Source organism: Cibotium barometz, chromosome 1 (genome assembly GCF_041138505.1).
Source record: "Cibotium barometz isolate CiBa-2024 chromosome 1, ASM4113850v1, whole genome shotgun sequence".
Taxonomy (NCBI): domain Eukaryota; kingdom Viridiplantae; phylum Streptophyta; class Polypodiopsida; order Cyatheales; family Cibotiaceae; genus Cibotium; species Cibotium barometz.
Genome location: NC_141046.1, coordinates 42,502,647 through 42,526,602, shown reverse-complemented (window position 1 = coordinate 42,526,602; position 23,956 = coordinate 42,502,647). Strand labels below are relative to the sequence as shown.

General features: G+C 41.7%; 1 protein-coding gene and 1 long non-coding RNA gene across 2 annotated transcripts; both read right to left on the bottom strand.

The window, feature by feature from the left end:
- Positions 1-522: 522 nt before the first annotated feature.
- On the bottom strand, positions 523-1,063 carry LOC147642023 (uncharacterized). The gene is made up of 3 exons (XR_015269728.1): positions 924-1,063; positions 731-828; positions 523-649 (listed from the first exon to the last, which is right to left on the bottom strand). It is a non-coding gene; the product is annotated as an uncharacterized LOC147642023 (long non-coding RNA).
- Positions 1,064-7,537: 6,474 nt separating this feature from the next.
- On the bottom strand, positions 7,538-8,475 carry LOC147642022 (uncharacterized). Its single transcript, XM_086823584.1, has 3 exons — positions 8,342-8,475; positions 7,928-8,132; positions 7,538-7,758 (listed from the first exon to the last, which is right to left on the bottom strand). Exons 1-3 carry the CDS (start codon positions 8,360-8,362, stop codon positions 7,679-7,681), a joined length of 306 nt encoding a protein of 101 aa, XP_086679710.1. The 5' UTR covers positions 8,363-8,475; the 3' UTR covers positions 7,538-7,678.
- Positions 8,476-23,956: the final 15,481 nt, after the last annotated feature.

Genomic DNA, 23,956 nt, shown 5'->3' with positions numbered 1-23,956 from the left:
GAGTTGATACGTAGCGTAGAATGTGGGACCTCTGCAAAAATTATGAAAATCAAAAGCTTGTTAATATTAGAGCCTAACATAGAAAAACAGTCACTGGAACTGCGATAAAGATTCTGATTTGTCTCTATCTAGCTCTCCAAGAGCTTTTGAGAAATTGTTGATGCTTGCCAATCTTTTGCTTCTTTTGATGTGTTATAACATGGCCTCGCCTCTTTCCTTGTTTAGGGTTTTTTTTTTAACGTAAAGATAAATAAATAACGTTCTTGCAGATACTTAGGCTAATTAACTTACCGTTGTTTGACAATAGACAAATTCAGTGATGCAACGAACATACGTCAATATATATCATCAACAAATATATGTACATGTGTCTAGAGTGTGTGGTGATCAATCCTCACATATACAAAACAGATCCCTAAGTATGATCACTACATGAGCCATCACTATACGAGTCGCTAGTATCAGACTCGTGATCACCATCACCATCACCACTACCACCACCCGTGCCCCCACCCGCAACACCACCATCACCAGGGCCACCACCCGTGCCCCCACCCGCGATCATGCCACTGCTCCTCTTAGCCTCTCGGCATCACCCCTCGGCCTCCTGTCGAGCCACCTCTGTCATGTTGTCCTCGCCATATTGCTCCTGCATTAGTTAGTGAAATCAAATAAGAACATATTACAGTTAACATGAAAATAAACTACAAAACAAAACAGTGATACCCACAAGTGGATTTGGCCTGTTAACAAGTGTCGCTTGCAAAGCGCGGTAGCCGTAGTATGTGGCGTACTCCATCTCCTGCGCGGTAGGTGCATGACCATAGTCTTTGGTTTGCATCAAGACAGAACCAAAGACTTATTGATTTCTTCATTCAATAATATTACCTTTGAAAGTTAAAATTTGAACGATCTATACTCACAAATGTGACCACAAATCCATCTCGTCAATGTGTGACCAGCTTGCAGTCTCTTTCGTGTTGCCGTGTATGTAAATTTGATTAAACAAAATAACATAGATTAGAGAATAGTTAGAATCAATCTAGCAAAGTTCATATTAATTCTAATATACGTTAGCAAAGGCACACACCTTCTGCTGAGGAAAAGTGATGCGTAGGCATCTCTCCTTGTGGAAGTATTGCCATGTCTCCATGCACATATCAGCCCTCCTCTTGTTTGTCTCCACCATACAGTAGCGTCTATTTATTTTTCATATTACAATAAGCCTAAGAATATACCATAGAAGTTGTTAGATTTCAATGTTTTGTTTCTTTTATTGATTTTTTAACTTCGATCATTTGATAAATGACTCATGTTTTTATGGTACTTGAAAATCAGATTCGGACCAATCAGAGGGTACACGGCCACCTCCTACTGGTGGTGGTTGGGGTGCACAGAGTTCCAATACTGCACATGAACCCATTTACGTTGATTTCTACTACGATGAGTCTATTATATGCTGGTGCGCTCGTTGTCGTGGCACATATCGGAGGCCACGACGGGAGTGCTTTTCACATGAGATGACTCATGGTACTTTTGAGCGAGCACCACCACCTGAGGAGCAACATCGACCTATGCCAGTATGTGACTGTTCTCCCTTAGTTTTATTATTGGTTATTTTATAAATCAAAGGCTCATATATAATGCAACCATATTATATATGTAGGTGTATTCACTTGATGACGAGGATGACTTCACTATGAGTGGTGCACATGTCCCTCGCACACGACTTGGACAAGTCATTTGTTAGTCAGCTCGAGGTTTCTCGACATCCTCTACCTCTTGCTTTGGAGGCTGAGACAGGTGGAGATCATCCGTTGCCTACTCGTTTGCATTCTCTAGTATAGACGTATGATCGAAGATGATACGGAGGATGGCAGAGAGGATCACTTCCTTTAGATGGAGTGGTTTTTAGCTTCTGGGACAATCGCTACATGATTGCTCCATCTACCATCAGTGGAGCAGGACGAGGCCTCTTTATTGCATAGGATTTCCATGTGCCCCCTCGTTCAGAGGTCACCCTTATGTCTTTTTGTGGACCTATATATAGATGGGGTCCATGGCATCAGCTTACTCGCTACATTCAGAGCATGAGTACTTATGGGTTATGTCTCAATGCAGCCTCTCTTTCTGATAGAGGGATTACACATGCAGAAGGACAAAGACTCTCTGTTGACGGAAGACCTTACTCTCAAGGAAACATAGCAGGTTTAATCAATAGTAGTCAAGGGATGAGTTCAAGAACCAATTGCACGTTTGTGGAGTGTGAGAATAGTCATGAACCAGGACATATGAGTAGGGATGTAGAAAGATACATAGTTGTCAATGCTATTAGATCATTACGTGCTCGTGACGAATTGCTGATCAATCATGGATAGCGTAGACCTCCACGAGCACCCTTAACAGATGAGGGTTGAGAGCTTCATTGTATACAATTCCCAATGTTATTTTGACCTCTTGTACCCTAATTCTACACTTTAATTTGCACCACGTTCTCTACTGTCTCTAATTTAATTTGATAATCGTCTTTTATTGTCTCTAACTATTTTGTATCTATGATAATTATTGAATTCCATGCACATCTCTCTTTTCTTTTATATAGAAGCATGCTATTGATACAATCTTCTTTGGCTTCAAATATGTAGATTCTGGATTATGACATCGACAATATCACAAATCAACGTTCACATGACATATCTCACATGTCAATAGAGTGCATGAGGATCCTACGCAGGAGTGATCCTAATGCGTATGCAAGACTAAAGAAACAATATTCTCAGGACTTTAATGAGCGTGATGATATCTTTGATAACGACGATGGCATGTCTGATTTTATTAAGGATTGGTATCAAAATAATAGTGCGAGCGATATTCCTAATAACAACGAGAAGTATCTTCGAGAAGAAGCTCTAAAGTGTATCTACGCAGGAAGCGTATCTCGCCCCGTTCACAGTCATAGAGATGCAGGAGGCAGTGAGGGACATAGATGGGCAAAAATGCCAGGTGAGGACAGGCTGTCCAGAGCATTCTTCACCACATTCTGGGAGCAAGTCCACCAGGCCCTCCTCGCAGCCTTTTAGTAGATCTTTTCCAATAGGCAGATGCAAGAGTGCCTCGCGTCAGGACTAATTTGTCTCCTCCCCAAAGGGGGAGACCGACAGTGGCGTCCCATCACCCACCTCCCCACAACCTACAAAATCCTCGCCAAGATTATCAGTGGCCGCATCCGCCCCCTCTTACTACTTGTCCTACCTTCCATTCGATGGAAGCTAGCCTTTTGGAGCACGGCACGACTATCTCTTGCAGGCACAGCCCTCGTGGTCAATCAGGTCCTTCTTGCCACCGCATGGTATGTAGCCTCATGTTGGTGCTTCTCTCGCTCATGTGTAGCACAGTTGAGGCGACTTGTGCGGAACTTTGTTTGGTCCGGCTTAGATGGCTTCAGTGCCACCAGAGCCAAGGTATCCTGGTAGAGAGTTATTCTCCCACAGGCAGAGGGTGGTCTCGGCATCATCGACCCATAGCTTCAGAGTCAAGCTCTGCTAGGCAAGCTGGTCATCTGTGGGCTGACCCTAGGAGGGCAGACATGGAAACTCTTGCTTCAGCAGGGTCTCACCACCTGCACCCCCCGGAGAGGAGGAGATTGGCAACTCTCTACCAGGTGGATCTTCACGATAGCCCCATTGACTCAGCCTCGCTCCCCTTTCCTCTGCAGTCTCCTCACAGTCTGGAGGAGGAGGTTGCAACACAGCCTCTCACAGATACCCCCTAGTTGCCAGGAGGAGATCGACCGACAACCATTGATCTGGAGTAGCTTGGTGACAGATGGTATAGGACAGCAGCTTGGAGAGCTATCCCATATCCTATGGGCAAACTGGGCACTAGCGCGCTCGCTCAGGGTTTGGAGGGACATCTTCAGTCAGCTGGACACAACGAAGCTAGCAGCAACAGCAGGTACGACACGGGGGACCCAGGCTCGGAGAGCGGAGATAGATGGCACCATCCCTGTAGGATGGATGATTGCCTCGGTCACCAGTCAGCATTTTTTGGGCGACGAGAGGTGGTTGGGACAGCTTACTCCAAGAGGCATTCCACTGGTAGTCGCTGGTCAGGCCTCCGACTCTCAATACTTTTCTTCTCAGTCCTCACAGATGGTAGCCGTCTTCAGAGGGATGGCGCCCTGATTGACCCCCTTCTCTCCTGGCAGTGCATTCGAGTTGTAGAGCTGCACATGAAAGAATGGCATATAGACCCCCTTGTGGAGTAGGCCCAGTACTGGAGACTTTGGATATGGGAGGGTCACAGAGGTGGAGTGGGATCCAGGGGAGTGGCATTGGTCTCCGGGAGAGGTCAGTTCCTTTCTTTTCCTACAGTGCACGCATTGGCAGGCATGTACTTGGGGCTCTACAGCGTCGGCCACCCACCCAGGCACACAGATGGTATGCTCAGTGGGTCTCACAGGTTTTTCTTTGCGCTTTTTGGAAGACCCTTTGGGCTAGCTGTAAGGAAGATATCCTACTTCCTCTGGATGGTGGCCCATAAACGGTGGGGAGTTGGCTGCTTCAGATGGGACGGGACGGGCAGTGCCAGATAGGTCGCCAGTGTGGAACGGTGCAATGGGGATCCTAGCATGGGCTGCACCTGAGCTAGGACCGATCACCGGGGGGGGCCTTCTGTTGGTGCAACATAGAGGTGGGGCATCACCTGGCCTACGAGTCTTCGCCACAAGACCCAGTTTTCCTCATTACCTAGGGTACATGGGCATACATGGAGAGCTTTTCGTGGCAGCTGATAGAGACAAATGCAGGTGCGATGACCCGGCACCCAGTTTGGGAGATCATTGGGAGCATTGTGGGCTGGCACGTTTGGACCTCCCGATGTTCACAAATTCTAGGAGACCAGGCACCATCTGCGACTCAGATCTTTGCTGACACCTAGAGCACGATCATTCACATGCTCAAGGGTCAGTGGGATCGGGCAGGGAAGGAAAAGAGACATCGTTTCCTTCGCGACTGGATCATCAGGAGCTCTTCTTCCAGCACGATCATTCACATGCTCAAGGGTCAGTGGGATCGGGCAGGGAAGGAAAAGAGACATCGTTTCCTTCGCGACTGGATCATCAGGAGCTCTTCTTCCAGCACTCCGCTCAGAGTCTTTAGTGGCGATATTCGCCCCCGCTGTGGCTGTTTGTCCACACATAGCTGATTACGCCTTGAGAGGCTTGTATATCTATTTTTGGGTTTCTCTCGGGCTGCATCCATTTTGTGACAGCAGCCCGCCAGCTATAAGGCCTTCTTGTATTCTCGTCTTCAAAGTAATATAGTCAACACTACTTTTTGCCAAAAAAAAAAGTATGTATATAGTTAGTATCTAATTGTTCTAGCAGTTAGAATAGTGGATCATTAGAACAATAGATCTACTGGCTAGAATCTGGTCTCTAGTTATGTCTAGGTCTACCACTTAGTATGTAGATCTAGTTAGTAGCATTGTTGTTGTTTCCAGCTAGTAATATCTAGTTACCAATACTAGTAGTATCTAGTGGTAGTAGTAGATAGCAGTATCTAGAAGTACTACTAGTTAGTAGTATCCAATTACTATTGCTAGTACTAACAGTGTCTCATAGTACTAGTATCTAGTAGGACTTGCAACTAATAGTATCTAAGAAGCATCAGTAGTTAGTAGTGTTAGCATTGAGTTACTAACTACTAATGACTGAAGGAACTGTAAACATGGTGGGGATTCAAGGAGGTTGGAATGGTAGAAGCATATTGTCAAGAAGATGGGAAATTGAGTTATCATTCCATGAACAAATTGTTACATATATAGACTTCCAGTCTTGTCCACATGTCAGTCATCACATGATAATCACATGGGTACACATGCTGGGTCCACATGTCCAGGCACAGAGCACTTTAGGCAGTGTAGACTGGAGACAGGCGTGGAGAGCAAGCTGAAGGTCAGATGGTTGTCGGCTCTGCAAGGAAAAGGGTTGCTGGCTACACACAAGGCTGAGGTGGTCGGCTAAACCAGAGGACAGGGGTAGCAGCAACAAGCGCAAAAAGGAGGACCAGTCGGCTAGAAGGAAAAACCAGTCGACTAGAAGGAAAATGCATTGTATATAATTCACTCACCTGTGGATACCTGCTTGATGTAGATGATGACACGCTTTTTGTTGGTTTTGGGGATGCTATTCACAGCAGCTTGGACGGTTTTGAAGTTGCCTGGCCATAACTATTTTCACAGGTCGAATAAACAAATCTCTCTCGGCTGGGCCGGGGATATAAATTTTTAGCCGTCTCTTAAGCGATGCATATATATGCAAACGTCGCTAAAACAGTCGTTTTAGATGTTCGCTTAAACGACGGCTCCCAAATCGTCGTATAGGCGACGAGTTTTTTTTTTAAAAAAAAACTTTAGACGTCGCTTAAGCGACGTATTCGTCATCGTATAAGCAATGCTAGATAATTTAAACCCCCTCGCTAGACCCCCCAATGGCTTGTAGTGATTTTAATAGTCTATCGTGATATATCATACCATTCACTCACATTTGTGACATATACAAAAACAAACATATGAATAAAATACCAAAATGTATAGATGTTGTTTGAATGACACATAAGACAAAAGAAGAAAATAACTTCATACAAAAATGGAAGATAACAAAGGCCCAAAATGAAAGATAATCAAAGGGAAACGGTTTAGTTGTGTTTATCTCTACTTGCATGTCCTCCTCACCCTGGACCTCCACACGAGCTAGCCCTTGGTTGTGTGATGGGGTAGTGTACAACATTTATTACATTCCACATCTATACGAAGACCTTTGTATGTACACTCTGCCTTCCTCTATGGATGTAGAAGCTCCCACGTGCATCTAAACCCATTGGTGGCCGTTGCCATATGGTGGACCTAATTGTCCAACTATATGTTGACATGCTAAATGGAAGATAGTAAATTATTATGCCAGTGAACAATTGAAGCTAGTTATGTATGTAATGTTTTTTGAGTTACTACCACCTTAATCATGTTGATGGGCATTAATCTTATTTAGACAAAGCCTGATTATGTAACCTTCATTTGTCGCTATCACATCTTAATCTCGTTGGTGAAGCTTACATTATTTTAGTAACATTCTCTTTTTAGGTCCTTTTGGAAAATCACATGTATACACTCATTTTAAAAATAAAAAAAACGTGATAGCAATGGAAGCATAAGTTAGAGTTAAGTGTTAAATTAACTTATTTCGAGAATAAGTAGAAGAAAATTATTGTTGATTTGTCTTATTTTTTAGGATAATTAGAAGAAAATAGTGTATTTGAGCGTAGTTTAGAGCTAATTGTGTGCTTCCTTGTGTTGTGTTGTGTTAAGGTTGAAGTCATAGCGTTGTATAAACTGAAGTCGAGTGGTGCTGCTGAAGGAGGAGGGTTTCTATGATATTGGAGCTCAAACGGCAGAAAGTGATGTGTTGCAAAAATTGATATGTGTTGCAAAAATACATGCCACATGATGCAGCAAACAAATCAAATATCAAAACAAGATATTGCTTAAAAGTTGCTTATTATTATTATTGATGACCCAAAAAGCCTTAGAACACTAGGTTCTTATATAAGCTCACAGGAGGCCATGCTGGCTATCGCACACGTTGCAAAGTCAATGCAAAAGATGCATTTTGATTGATTGATTACATCCCAACCTCACGAATATATTTGCGAGGACCGACGTCGCCGAGAGTGGCCTCTGCACTTGGCTGGCACCTGCAATCTGCAGAAAGACACAGAGGTAGTTTTTCAGAACCATGAGGTTCTTTTGTTTTTTTTTTGTTTTTTTTTTGGCTAGAGTACTCACATGTCATATTACTGATACGATCGACCAAACGTTAAATTATAACTAATTAAGGTTGGGGCAGGTAAATGAATACTAGGGCACAAACCACAATTAGGGGGGAAAATCCGTTCGGGGCGCGTGATGCACTGGGGAGCATAGCCTTCAGTGCAGCTGTCGAATACGCTGGCGCAAGTAGGCGCGGCCGGGGTGGCAAGGCACTTGCAAGTGCCCTCGTCCTCCTGGGCCTGGACGGGGATGGACGCGAGCAGCAGCAGCAGCAGCAGCATCATGGGGAGAGCCGGCAGCATCAACTGTCCATGCTCAAAAGAAAAGAAAAATTAAATCAATCAAGTTTGGAATTTCATGATTTAAAAATATATATATATATATATATATATGACAGGCAATAAGAAAGGAAAAACTAATTTATCTAACTACGGCTACAGCAATAGAATGTAATCTACAAAACTCAATTTTATCTAATACGTTGTGTATTAGAAGTTTGCAGGGCAAAAAATACCTGAGATGGATTCCCAGCCATTTTACTCTCAACACTGTTGTCTCCCCCCTTTTATAGTAATATTATAGCAGACTCCAAATACTCTTCCAATGTCTCTCCTTCCTGTCCTTAATGCGATCCAATTGCACGCCTTCCTTGTGACGACGAGGAGCCACCCTTTACGTTCTATGGCCTGCAGTAACTACTAGTCACGATAAAATTTCTGCCACATGACAGGTCATTTGTCACATGGCCCTTACAAGAAACATAACACATGACAGGACATTCATTTGTCACATGGCCCTTACAAGAAACATAAGCCGCACTAAATTTTGTTTTTGTTTGCTACAATTTGATATTAACCCTTTAGTTACCGGGTACGGGCCAGTATTAAACTGGCACATGTGACAGAGTATGAGCACTCTATCCACTCCCCAGTCCCCACCCTTTAAAAAAATATATATATATATCAAAGTTGAAAGTCCTTGAAAAACCCCACACTAGGTGTAATCCTCTCTAGAAACATTGTACAGGTGGTGGTTTGATGTTCTCTTGTCTTTTGGCAACCCTTGCATTTTTCTCTTCTTCTTTTTTTTCCCTCTTTCATTAATATAAAACTTGCATTATAAAAAAAGTTGAAAGTCCATCTTTTGACATCAAATGTCCTTTGTCACATGTCCCTTATTAAAAGAAACATAAAATACATCATCCTCTTCATCATGGAAGGGCATGCAGTATTTTATAGTAATAGAAAAAAGGGTGACACGAGAATGCACAACCACATTTCAAATTAAATGCATCAAGTAGCAATGTCATTGCTACTGGCCAAAGTTGTTGCTTTGAGGATCTCTCCAATTCTACAGGAGGTAATATCCAAAAAAAACAATGTGGTTTTATTAAAGGGAGATCTATCTAAGATAACATCTTTGTTGCCATGCTGGGTAGAGAAGTGGCCTAGAAGACGGATCAAAACTGCATTATGCTTCAGCTTGATTTGGAGAAAGCCTATGTGACAGGATTCATTGGTCCTTTGTGTGGCAAGGGTCATGGAAAAAGCTAGGGTTTGGAAACGGGATGGTTACTTGTATATATACTCTTACAGTGTAGGAAAGTATTTCAGGATGTGAAATGCATTGCATTTCACAACGTGAAACACTACCCCCCATAAGCGCCAAAAATTTTGGGGGATTACCTTACTAAAGTTAGTGCGTCTTATCCTAACATGATTGCTGACACAAGGAAACAGAAAATTCTTATCTTGTAAAAGTGTAGTGAAACATTTCACGGTGTGAAACACACTGCATTTCAGGACGTGAAGCATAATCTGCCATCTCATGTCATGAAACATAACTTGCACGGGAAGTGGAGACCAGTGTAAGGGATAGTTGTTGCATGGGTGGGACCCATTATGCCTCTGGAAAAGATGGGGTGGGGATGTTAGTGTGATGAAAAGGGGTTAAAGAAGCACCAGTGATCAAGTAGTATCTAGTCTAGATGGCCATACAGATTATTCTCTTGATTTCTAGGCCTTGTGATTTGAACATTTGATCATTTTTCCCAATCCTTGTCTTGAGATTTGCACTCTTTTTTTTTTGAAGGAATTGGTACAAGAAAAAACTAGATTTAATACTCAATCACTAGCATTCATACTTTATGAAAAGTTAGTCAGACATACTTGTTAGGGGATGAGGAGTTGTTAGTGAGGAAGAGGCAAGGGGAAATTTTGAAGGTACAACCCACAAAGTGAAACACTTGCTCCCTTCGTCATATCTTCATAGAGTAGCGATGATCACGATGGTGCCAAGTCATTAGCTTGTTGGCAAATAAAATACAATGAAATGCATCTTCAATTTTCTATTTTCTCTTAAATGATTGTTATCATTGCATCATTGTAGCCTGCTACAACCTTGATCGTGATGAGAAAGCAGAGGAGGTATGATTCAACGTGAGGCTTGTGGTGTAGAGCATTTGAGACCAAATTATGAAATCTCCTATGAGGGTAAGGACTTATTCTCCAACACTTCTAATTTCTTTGACTCTTTACTGCTTTTTTGGTTGCTTCCTTCTAAGAGCTTTCTGAGGGCAAGGTATTGTAGTGTGTTTGGGTGACTAGAGAGAAGAGTTCACCTCATAAATTCTTGTGCTTGGATCTATTCTTGAGGCACATATCTTTGATGAGAAAATGTTATCTTGCAAGGCTAGGATTGGGGACCTTGTGGTTTGTGGAGAAGAGGAGTTTGTAGGCATCGAGAGGGTGAGGCCATAAAGGTATTCGAGGTAGCCAAATTGGATTGACACATTCATAGTAGCCTTTGATTATGTTATGCTTTACAGCATTGTAGACTTTGTACCCTTTGATTATGTTATGCTTTATAGCATTGTAGACTTTGTCATTTGATCAATGCCGATGGAAAGGGTGGGGTCTTTGACAAAGTGATTGTCGATGTTGAGGTTTCTACCATGGATTTACCTTTGTTAATTTAAGATGGGTTGAATGTTGTTGAGGTTGACCAGGACAAAGGGATACTTTTGTGAGGGGTTTTTGATGAAGAGGGTTGTGTGGTTGAGTTGGGAGCGTTGAGATTTGACGAATAGGTTTTCAGAGGGTTTCGAAAAGTGGAGGTTTCCTTCAAGAATTGGTTGATGGTGAGGGATGGTCTTCATCAGCAACAAGGAGGGCACTTGGTGGTGAGGGGTGGTCTTACAAGGAGGGCACCTGGTGGTGAGGTTTTTTCACCCCTTTCTAAGAGAATCTATTTGATATTTTAGAATCATTAGCCACATGATTGGGGAGAAAAATTGATTACACTTTAAGGGAAAACTTGATGTTGAGGCTGTCCATGAGATAAAAGGATTGTGACCATGTGAGATAATGGGTATAGTGCTGCTTGCATTAATGTTTGTTGCTATGCTCATATGTGGTGAGTGATGAGATGGGATCATCAAAGAGAAAAGAATAAGCTTCTAAGAGACATTGAGCTCAAACTTGATGCTGAAGAGAAACCTTAATGGCCTAGATGCTTTGTTGGATAGGATTTTGGAATGTTAGTTGAGATAGATGTTTGATGACAGAATTAGATGGTAGGACTACAAATTAGCTTCACTCGTTGAAGTGTTTGATTTTAATCATCTCTATAAGGAACCTATCAAAATAGACTGCTTTATTTGACATTTAAAACAAGGGATTTTAAGAGATGGGTCTTTTGCAACTACTTTCGATAACATGTGATGACACTTTGGTTTTATTTTTGTTTTTTTTTACTTTTTAATTTATTTATTTTTGCTTTTTTGAGCTCCCCTAAGTATATATTATATACACTTGGTTAGAAATGCTACATTACACTTTGTACACGGGTTGTAAATGATGATACGTTACACTATGTGCATTTGATTCTCACATTCTAGAAGACATATTTGAGAAAAGGTAGCACACCATCTTGATAGCCATGATGAAACCTTAGTTGCCATGTGGGATGCCTTGATAGATGAAGTAGGAAGTGCCTTGGCATGCTAGTTGGAAGGTTGTGATTGAAGGATTGTTGTCATATCCCATTCATCGAGAGCATGGTTAAAGGATTGCTTTCCCTTGTCGATGATAGTTCCTTGTGGGAATGATTCATTTGGTTCTAGAGTTGGAGCAAGTTGCCTGATATCGTGTTGCTTCCAGAGCTTGGTCAAAGTGATCTTCTGTGGATCCCCAAAGTATATTTCCTTTTTCGACCTCCCTAGATTGACTTACACTAGTGACCACTTGTGTTGAATTCTTGATCCTCCATTCTCTTTGAATTGTAGAGTGAGAAGCTATGGGTTGAAGATCTGGGGGAGTTGTAAGAGGTGATTTAGTTTGGGAATATGAATTTCGTGGTTATCTTGATAAAATCCTTGAGAGGTAAGAAGTTTTGTGGGTATCCAAGAAAGTTGAGGGATCTTGTGAGAGTGTGGTTGGGGGATGACTAGTTGAGAGGTTCTATGTTGGTGAATTTGATGGGAGTGTCAATGGGCTTTATGAAATCATTGTTTGGTGAGATCAGGTTATACCTGCCTTGGGTTTGAAGGACTATTTTGGGTACCCATCTTTGAGTGAAGTAATGGGGCTCAATTGATACCTCATGCTCTTCATTTGTCAAGGGTGGTGGTGAGGTGTTAGATATGCTTGAGAATGGATGTGGGGGTATGGCAGGTTGAGACTAGAATTTTAGGTATAAGAAGTGATCATTTGGTGGAAGCAGGCGATGTTGATGATATGTAGGGGAGATGGCATATTTAGGATCAAATATTCCTATGGCCAACATGCTTTGATCATTGATTCCAGTAATTCTTGCATCATTAAGTAGACACAAGATCGGGGCAACTAAGTGATTTCCATGTGTGGCCATATGTGAGTGCTATCAACGGCCACTTTATAGGCAATACGATAAGCCCAGAGGGAAATGGAAGATTTTGCTCCCAATCATTCCTCTTGGCTTCAACAATCTTTGTTTAGGATTGTACACAGTGTTTTATTTGTGATTTCAAACTATCCATTGTCTTGTGGGTAGTAAAGGTGTGGACTTCCAATATACAACAATGAATTCAACGAACAAGACATCTATAGTTTGATTGATGAAGTGTGTGCTACGGTCACTTACCAAGTTAAGTGGACAACCAAACTGTGTGAAGACATTTTCATACAAGGACTTGGAAATAGATTTGGTGTCAACCTTTCATGTAGCTTTTTCTTTCGCCCATTTTGCATTCCTCATGCTATTGGGCTTATAGTCCCAATGAAATCTATCTCCTATTTCTCAAATGCCTACAATGATATAATGGGCGTAAGAGGCATTCTATCTTTATTTTGTACCATGGTAAAATGTTGGAATTCATTCACAACCTTTCACAAATTCTGCAACTTTGAATAGCATTAGCTCCATAGTCCTGCTTAAAGAATTTTGCAAGTAGTGAGTTCCCTAGAAAAGTGTCATCTAGAGCAATTCTAGAGTGCATGACACTCTTTGAAAATATGTGTGACTCTACATTTGGTACAAGTGGCAATAAGAGGGCCAATTGATGCTAGAGATCTTGGTACAATAGGAGTTGCAGCTAGATTAGCAAGGATTTCTATTGTTAACCATCTAGCCATCTGGCCGTCTGGTCAACATGACTTGCAATTTCGGCATCCATAAGATGCTTTGCCACTTACTCGCACTTTGAAAACCCATGTAATGTAAAGACCAACTAAGCCAGTTAACCAGTTGTGGTACATAGCTAACTAGCTGAATGAGATGTGTGTGAGTAAGGAGGCGCTGAAACTTATGAAGAAGACTTACCCTAAGAAAACATGGGAGGTATAAATGACTTCATGTACATAGTTGCTTAGACTAGACTAGTGGCCTTAGACCAATTTTAAAGTTTGGCTGGCCTAGTATTGTGGACACTAGTTATTGTATATAAGTGAATTTGTAAATAAGAAATAGACATAATCATTCCCCTCAGTAATAGAATTCTTGTGAGGTCTCTTCTTCTCCCTCTTTCTTGCTTTATATGGTTCTTTTCTTTTCATGCTTGCTATTGATAGTTGCACGCTTGATTAGGGTGTGATTATAGGCTTCCTCTTTGCTACTAGCGCTTCCATATCTTGAGTAGCCATTTGTGTAGAGATCTCTTCTTCTCCCTCCATCTAGGGGTTTAGAGCTTTCTCTTCACCTCCCATTGGCATGATGGAGCATTCCTACATGACAATGGAGTGAGGACAGGTGGCGGGGGCTATCACACTGTGACACGAAGTTGGGGTTTAGACTTCGGTCACTTCTTAGAATCAAAACACACTTGTATGAAACCTCACAGCCTCCTCACCTCCCTTTCTCTCCCTAGGTTAAGATAAAGATATACACATCAAAGGTGAGATCATAATTCATGAAAGGGAAGATGAAAGGCTCCGGAGAAGCAAGAATTTCTGCCAGTCTTGCAGCTCCAAACAAGAGGGCGATTCTTTGTTGGAAGAAAATCTTCCGACTCAAGATTATGTGAACGGAAACATACGGGGAATATTGGTAAGGTTCATCCGTTCGAATTGAACGATGTGGGCAGAACATATTAAAGAAAATGAATATAACAATCACTTACAAGAGGATAAGACACATGGGGTTTACCTTTTGATAAGAGATTAGGAGGAATTAATCATGATTAAGAAGAAAGAATGGCCAAAAGTCTATAAAAACAGAGATACACAGGGAATTACAGTTTTAAATCCATAAAGGCTGTGCAAGAGAGGATTATATAGATGTGTAGATCTTGAAAAGAGCTTCATGTCTATATAAAAACTTTCAAAAACGGGCAACCAAGCGAAAAGTTATCAAGCATTTTACTACAAGACTATAAAACTGCCAAAATTCTATAAAAACAGAGATACACAGAGAATTGCAGTTTTCAATCCATATAGGCTGTACAAGATAGGATTAGATACATGCGTAGAGCTTGAAGAGAGCTTCGTGCCCATATAAAAACTTTCAAAAACGGACAACCAAGCGAAAAGTTATGAGCATTTTACTACAAGACTATAAAATTCGCCTAAAAGTTAGCAACTTTGGGAGAAATTCTGATCATCAATGAAGTGAGGGATTAAGAAATTAGTTACATGAGTGGAAAGAGCATATAAAGAGCTTCCTAGCCATATGATCAATTTAAGAAACCAACACCCGAGTGATGAGTAATTACCGGTTGAAAATTGGGTATTGGACCACAAAAACTGCACTTCCCTCTCTTTGCATGAAACCTCAATTTTCACATAGCCTCTTGCCTTTTATCTCCTTCATGATTCAAGCTAGAGGGTAAGGGTTAACATTGCTCACAGCAGACAATCGTAAAGATTTACCTATGGTCCCCAAAGTCTTTCCGCATGCTCATTACCGCTAAAACCATTGGTACCTCCAAAGGAGGGCGGCAATAAGGCAAGGACTACCTTGAGAAGTCACAAGCCCACCAAGATAATAACTCCTTATCCCACTTATCATGAATCATCAAAGAGGTCCAAAATTGGGTTAAGCATGAGGAGCTAATGCTAAATGAGACATTCACATGTAAAGAGAGTGTTTGAATAGGGGTTTGAAAGATAAGAGAATGGCAATGACACAAAATGCTCAATTGAGGAGGCTCATTCCTTGATTTGAAAGGGAGAGGAGGGCTCCTTTTATAGGTGGAGAATCACCCTCTCTTCCATTGTTACAAATTACAACATAAAAATCTTCAACCCTTCAGTGACACAAGGGTAGATGTCACCATCAATTGTCCTCTTAGGCTAAGTCTTCTATTGATTATTAAATTGAAGACTTTTTGACTTTGAGAGTGTGATGAGATAATAGCCAAGCCTAAGTGGCATGTAGGTGGAGACCCCACTTACACATGGTGGAATTCTCCTCTTCCATGTAGGCATTCTAGAAGAATCTTTCCCAATTATGCACCTACACACACTCCTCCACATGCCTTCCACACTCCCCAACTTGTAGCCTTATGGTGAATACCATATTAATAATACAATTAAAATCCATGTGAGCATGAAGGCCCACTTTTATTTTTCACATCACTAGCCTATCTACCATACCAAAGTATTTATCAAGCATACTTGTGGCATTTACAATGTGTGCATCCTAAATCAAGTAAAACCATTATATTTGAAGATAGAATGTCGTTATCGGGGTAGCCGCCAAGCCGCCGCATCACCACGCCGTTATTCCATTGTGGGCGCCGCAATCTTCTTGGACAAGCTTCCACCTTATTACCATTGAGAAACCATCAAAATATGCACAAAATTGACAATGAAAGATATCAATTTTTCACGTCACATCTTTCCCCCCCAGCAGATCCTCCATGCTTGTCTGGGGGGTTTGCTGGCCATGGTGCTCGAGGGTAGAATATCTTTAGCCGGTACTCATTGGCACGTCCGGGAACCTCCTGGCCACTTGTATCCTCTAGAAGATAGGTGTTATTTTTGAACTTTTGCTTTATCCTGAAGAGGCCTTCCCATCGTCGAAGAAGCTTCTTATCTAGTCGTTTCTCCACGCGGCCATCATACCTCATGACTAAGCTTCCTTGCTTGAGTTCTGGCTTCTTCTTCTTCCTCGTGAGAGTGTCATGCCTTGCCTTGCGTCTTTGTTGTGCAATCTCCAAATTTTGAAGTGCCTGAAGTCGCCTCTCATCCAAGATCTCCAATTGTGCTAGGCGTTGGGCATGTGTTTCTTCTTCATTATTCAAGCGTGCAAAAGATGTGTGAAGGCTTGTGATTTCCAATTCTATTGGCAAAATAGCCTCCATTCCATAAACTAACAGAAAAGGTGTGAAACCAAGAGAGAGTTTGTGAGTTGTCCTATAGGCCCATAGGACCTCTGGCAAATGCACATCCCACTTTCTCTTCATAGTATCCACTAGCTTAGACAAAGATCCACAAAGCAGTCCATTAGTTTTTTCTACTAAACCATTACATTGGGGATAATAGGGAGTTGACATAGCATGCTTTATTTTTAATTTCTGCACCAAAGCTTCAATCAAGTCATTCCTGAAAGACCTCCCCCCATCCATAAGGATTTCTAATGGACACCCAAATCGGGCACATATGTATTCCCTGAGAAAGGATGCCACAGCCACTGCTTTATTATTGACCATTGCCTTTGCTTCTGCCCACCTTGTTGCATAATCTGTGGCCACCAATATGTAATACTTCCCATGTGAAGAACGAGGAAGTGGGCCCACAAAATCTAATCCCCACCTTTCAAATAGACCATATGCTGGGATAGGGTTTAAGGGTCCGGGAACCAATTGCTTATGCCCATATGCCTGGCATACTTCACAGCTTCTGCACCACTCATAGACATCTTTGCTGAGTCGAGGCCAATAATACCCTGTGTTAAGGATCCTCTGAGTTGTGCTGGCTGAGGCAAAGTGACCTGAACATTCATGACATAATTCCATAATCCTTTTAGATTCTTCCAGGCTCACTACCCTCCTAAGAATCTTATCCTTACCTTGCTTGTAAAGAACATCCCCTAGAATTGTGTAAGGATGAGCTTTCCTGGTAAGCCTTTGCTTTTGTTGAGGATTAAATCCAGGAGGGAAGTATCCTGTATCTAAATAGTATTGAACATCTTGGAGCTCAGGCCAACCTGTATCCATTAATGCAAGAGTAGCTACTTTGAAAGAAGTCAAGGTTTTAGTAGCCAATTCATCAGCCTTTTGATTATCCTTCCTGTTAACATGCACAAATTTACAAAACCCAAAAGCTTCTTTTAACTCCATTGCCCTTTTATACAATTCTTGGAGATTAGGACTCCTTGCCTTATATTCTCCTTTCATTTGTCGGATGACCAATTGTGAATCCCCTTTAACCTCTACCTCTTTAATTTCATCTTTTATGCAATCTTCTAATCCCCAAATTAATGCATTGTACTCAGCCACATTATTTGATAAAGCCTTTGGAAATTCCCTACCCTTGGCCCATACCTCTTTTCCTTCTGGATCGAATAAAACTATCCCCCCAGCCCCACATTGGCTGGAAGGGCTAAAGGCTCCATCAAAATGCATAGTGAAAGTAGTTGGTGGCGTTTCCAAATCTTCATATACTTCTTCCTTTGCTCCTGTTCCTTCTTCCTCTTCCTTCCTTGTAAGCAAATCTGCAAGAGAGGCCCTAGTGGTGTTTTCTGTAATAAAAGTGAAAGAGAATTCTTGAAGCTCACAAATCCACTTTGCAAACAATCCTCCTGCAGGATTGGGTTTGCGGACCAAGAATTGTAAATAAGGTTGAGATGTGAGGAAGAAAAAAGGGCAAGGTAACAAGTATGACCTGAACTTCTTTACTGCAAAAACAAGAGACAAACCACCTTTCTCCATTTCACCATACCTCTCCTCGGCATCAGTGAGTTGTCGGCTTGCATAATACACTGGTTGCATACGCCCTTGCTCTCCCTTTTGCAAGAGTATAGCACCCACTGAATGTGATGAGACACTTGGGTTCACATAAAAGTCCTCCCCCCACCTAGGAGGCTGAACAATTGGACTTTGACTCATGCATTCCTTGAGCAAACAAAAAGATTGAATTTGATCAGGCCCCCATTGGAAAGAAACATTCTTCTTTGTCAACAGATTTATAGAATACATCTTTTCAGAGAACATGTCAACAAAGCGTTGGTAATACTTCGTTTTACCCAAAATCCTCCTTACCTCCCGTACATTGGTAGGTGGTGGGAGGGCCACAATTGTCTGCACCTTCTCAAGATCCATCTCTATGCCTTCTTCTGAGATAACATGTCCCAAGAGAACCACCTTCCTTCGTGCCAAGCGACATTTTCCAGGATTAAGACACCCTTTTGCATCATCAATACTTTGCAAGGCCAACCTCAACTTTTCCAAGTGATCCATGCGGCTTGAATAAATGCAAAAATCATCCAGAAAGACCCTTATAAACTTTCCCAAGTAAGGTGCAAATACCTGACTCATGAAGCGTTGAAAAGTTACTGGTGCATTGATCAAGCCAAATGGCATCACCCTATAGGCATACACTCCCCAAGGGGTGATAAACGAGGTTTTCCTTTGATCTACTTCACAAATCCAGATTTGAAAGTATCTAGAGTATCCATCACACACTAAATACAATTCATGACCTGCAACTTGATCCAAAATCTCATTCTGAAAGGGTAGAGGATAATAATCCCTCTTTGTGCATGCATTCAAAGGGCGAAAGTCCACACACACACGCCATTTTCCACCCTTTTTGGGAGTGACTACAACTGGGAAAATCCACTCTGAATTTTCTACTGGAAAAATAAATCCAGCTTCAAGCAAATTAGTTACCTCCTTCTTAAGCACCTCTACTTGCACCACTCCCAAACGCCTTAGCCACTGCACCACTGGCTTACTTTGGGGCTTGAGATCAATCTTGTGCTCTACTAGGGTAACTTGGCGTACTTGTGAGTAGCTGTTTGCAAACAGGTTAGGAAATCCATCCAACATTTTTAAGTAATTCTCCCTTTCAGTACCTGCTATGAAGAAGTTCATTCTGTTGGTGAAGACTAGTGAGGTCCACATCTCCTTTCTTGCACATGGTTGAAGAAGCTTCCCCTTCCAAGGCTCCATTGTCTTTAGTATCCCCTCGATCCCTTCCCAGGGAAAGGCCGAATGCAACTCCCTCCACCTCCCCTTCTAAGATGGAATCCTCGGAGCTACCACTTGTCTCTTCTTCATCGGATGACTCTGACTCTGAACTTTCGGAAGTCGAAGGTTCACCTCTTACCACTTTCTTGCGACGACTCTTGATGTTGTAGTGGACCTTCTTATTCTCACCTTGTAGAATAAGATCACCTGTCTCCCACTTTTGAATTGCCTTCACTTGGCGAAGCCATGGCCTACCCAATATCAATGGGTAAGCCCTAGCATCAGGCTTTGTAGGAATGACCTGAAAAGTTGTAGGCACAGAAATACCACATACATCCACTCCCAAATTCCTGACAATTCCTAAGGTTTTCACCCTAGTATTATCAACAAGTTTGATGCGATAGGGAGAGTTAGTAGAAGACAACTTTAAATCAGCATCTTTTATTGTTTTTTCACTCATGGCATTGATTGACGCACCTCCATCAATGTATGCATTAGAAATTGTTTGCCCCTCAATGATGACATCAATCACAGGCACATCATCTCCTACATCAATATCCACCTTCTGAACCATAGGAGTCCCATTATCCCTCTTCTTCTTTTTCTTAGATTCCCTTATGCTAGCCAGCTTACCCCATTCCTTTCTGAGCTTTGGAGAGAGTGCCAAAAGCTGCCCAAATGTGATTTGTGCTGTTTTCTCCCTAAGATCTGTCAAGAGGTCATAACTAAGAGATCCTTGTCCAAGACGAAAATCAGATTGTCCAATTTTTCTCCTAGATGACTTCTTCTTCTTATTATTTTTCGCCTCTTCTTCAGATTTATCTTCTTGTTCTTCTTCCTGACTCCTAGTTTTACGACCCCTTTTGCCATTAATGGCATCAATATTTCCTCTTCTTCTTCTGAGCATGTTTCCTCTAAAAGTGCTAAACTTTTATCCTCACTTTTCCTCAACTTTGGACACTCAGTGCGATAGTGCCTCTTCTCTTGACATTCATAGCATGTGACACTACTTCTATCCCTAGGTTTATCCTCAGCTCGTGGAACCCTAGGTGGCCTTGCATTGACTAAATGTAACTTCAAATTAGCAAATTCTGCCATAAGTTATGCAATGTTATGATCCAAGGATGGAGCTTGTACCTGAGATGTTGAGGCTATCTCTACTCGTGGTGGGGTTGGTACACTCGGAGAAGATTGGAATGTGGACTCAATATGAAGAGTGGCCTCCTTCTTTAAAGCAATATGAAGAGCCTCTTTAAAACTAGTGGAATCTTTGCTAAGAACTTTTCCATGCAAGCGGGGATCCAAAGCCCTGATAAACTTGCTCATTTTAAGGTGCTCCATTGCTAAAGAACTCTTTGAATCTTCCATAGAAGGTGAAGAAGAAGAAGCAACAACATGTAAAGCAGCTTGTTGATATTTGATGAATAAGGCTTCATACCTTACTGAAAAGGCAGAAACTGACTCTCCATCCTTTTGAAAAATTTAATCCAATCGCAATAGTAAAGCATTTAGCGACTCCACTGTCCCAAATCTCTCCTTCATTGCTTTGGTCAACCTTTTCCAATCATTCTTGGACTCCTCTGGCAAAGCCTCATGCCAAGTTAAGGCCATACCCTCCAAGAAATCTGGAAGTATTTCTGTCCTCTCCTTCATAGACCAACCCGTCAAGCGGCATGCTCAGTTAAAATCTCGGAGATAACTCCCCGGGTCTTCTCCTTCCGATCCTTGGAACAGCGGAATGTTGAATATCTTGCACCAAAAGATGAGTAGCAACAAGGGAAATTTACTTGTTTCAAAACAACTTTCCTTTAATCATGCGAGACCTTGAGGTTAAAATAGAATAATTCTAAGTAAAACCTGCCCGCCGTCTCCACCAAAAGATGTGACACGAAGTTGGGGTTTAGACTTCGGTCACTTCTTAGAATCAAAACACACTTGTATGAAACCTCACAGCCTCCTCACCTCCCTTTCTCTCCCTAGGTTAAGATAAAGACATACACATCAAAGGTGAGATCATAATTCATGGAAGGGAAGATGAAAGGCTCCGGAGAAGCAAGAATTTCTGCCAGTCTTGCAGCTCCAAACAAGAGGGCGATTCTTTGTTGGAAGAAAATCTTCTGACTCGGGATTATGTGAACGGAAACATACGGGGAATATTGGTAAGGTTCATCCGTTCGAATTGAACGATTTGGACAGAACATATTAAAGAAAATGAATATAGCAATCACTTACAAGAGGATAAGACACATGGGGTTTGCCTTTTGATAAGAGATTAGGAGGAATTAATCATGATTAAGAAGAAAGAATGGCCAAAAGTTTATAAAAATAGAGATACACAGGGAATTACAGTTTTAAATCCATAAAGGCTGTGCAAGAGAGGATTATATAGATGTGTAGAGCTTGAAGAGAGCTTCGCGTCTATATAAAAACTTTCAAAAACGGGCCACCGAGCGAAAAGTTATGAGCATTTTACTACAAGACTATAAAACTGCCAAAATTCTATAAAAACAGAGATACACAGAGAATTGCAATTTTCAATCCATATAGGCTGTGCAAGAGAGGATTAGAAAAATCCGTAGAGCTTGAAGAGAGCTTCGTGCCCATATAAAAACTTTCAAAAATGGACAACCGAGCGAAAAGTTATGAGCATTTTACTACAAGACTATAAAACTGCCAAAAGTTAGCAACTTTGGGAGAAATTCTGATCATCAATGAAGTAAGGGATTAAGAAATTAGTTACATGAGTGGAAAAAGCATATAAAGAGCTTCCTAGCCATATGATCAATTTAAGAAACCAACACCCGAGTGATGAGTAATTACCGGTTGAAAATTAGGTATTGGACCACAAAAACTGCACTTCTCTCTCTTTGCATGAAACCTCAATTTTCACATAGCCTCTTGCCTTTCTTCTCCTTCATGATTCAAGCTAGAGGATAAGGGTTAACATTGCTCACAGCACACAATCGTAAAGATTTACCTATGGTCCCCAAAGTCTTTCCGCATGCTCATTATCGCTAAAACCAAAGGAGGGTGGCAATAAGGCAAGGGCTACCTTGAGAAGTCACAAGCGCACCAAGATAATAACTCCTTATCCCACTTATCATGAATCATCAAAGAGGTCCAAAATTGGGTTAAGCATGAGGAGCTAATGCTAAATGAGACATTCACATGTAAAGAGAGTGTTTGAATAGGGGTTTGAAAGATAAGAGCATGGCAATGACACAAAATGCTCAATTGAGGAGGCTCATTCCTTGATTTGAAAGGGAGAGGAGGGCTCCTTTTATAGGTGGAGAATCACCCTCTTTTCCATTGTTACAAATTACAACATAAAAATCTTCAACCCTTTAGTGACACAAGGGTAGATGTCACCATCAATTGTCCTCTTAGGCTAAGTCTTCTATTGATTATTAAATTGAAGACTTTTTGACCACAATCACGATGATCGGGCACCAAGAACCAAGAAGGGTACAATGCCTAAGAACCGAGAATCAAACACCAAGAATCAAGAAGCAGACACCAAGAACTGATAAGGGACGAGGGTATTAGGTATACCAACCCTTCTAATGAAAGAATTCAAGTGCAATTAGAGTGCGTCCTTTCAAGATTTTCTTGTAAGAAAATTTGTACATATTGCAAGTTTCAAGATATATTCTTTTCCTTTCTCATTATTGCCAATAATTACCCACCTACCAACCCTCACCTACTCCCACCACCTACCCTCACACCTACATTAATCAATAACCAAACCAAGAAGGGTAGAGACCAAGAACCAAGAACCAAGAGAGAATCAAGACCCACATACTCTCACACCTACATTGATTGATAACGAAACCGAGAAAAGGATAGAGACCAAGAACCTAGAACCGAGAAGAACAAAGACCAAGAAGGGTCAAGACTAAGAAGGGTAGAGAGCCAAGAACCCAAAAATAACCTTACAAAACTTAAAAAATTCAAAAACTTTGTTGATGCAACCCGATCTCGAGAAAGATTGTAGAGAACCCTATTTTTAGCGATTATCAAACCACACTCCCTCAAACCCCTCAAGCCTTCTTTCTCACCCTACGTCGGTCACCAACCAAAGTCCGTCTCACTTTTGATAAGAGGGATGTCCTTAGAGTTATCTTTGTAAGAGGAGTCTTGGAGAGCTATGAGCCAACAAGGAGCTAATTTGAGTGGCACTGATCTTGAGGCCACCTAGAAATGGCAGGTGCTCCATTTCCCAAAACTCACCTATAGGCTCAGTAAACAGTGCTCAGAGCTTCATGGGAAGGGAATTCAATCACCATGTGTCCAAATGCACTTCTAGTTCAAGAACTGGTGTTAGCCTTCAAGGTTTGGCATAGGAGAACCTACATAGACCATGTCTAATGCCACACTTTTTCAGACCTTAGGCGTCGACACTGAGTTAGGGATACCCCCACCAAGTCAAGCCCAAGTGGCTCCACAAACCGTACCACCACAAATGGGAGGAGTCTACATTACAACACCTTTAGGGACAAGTTTGCCACTTAGAGATAATTG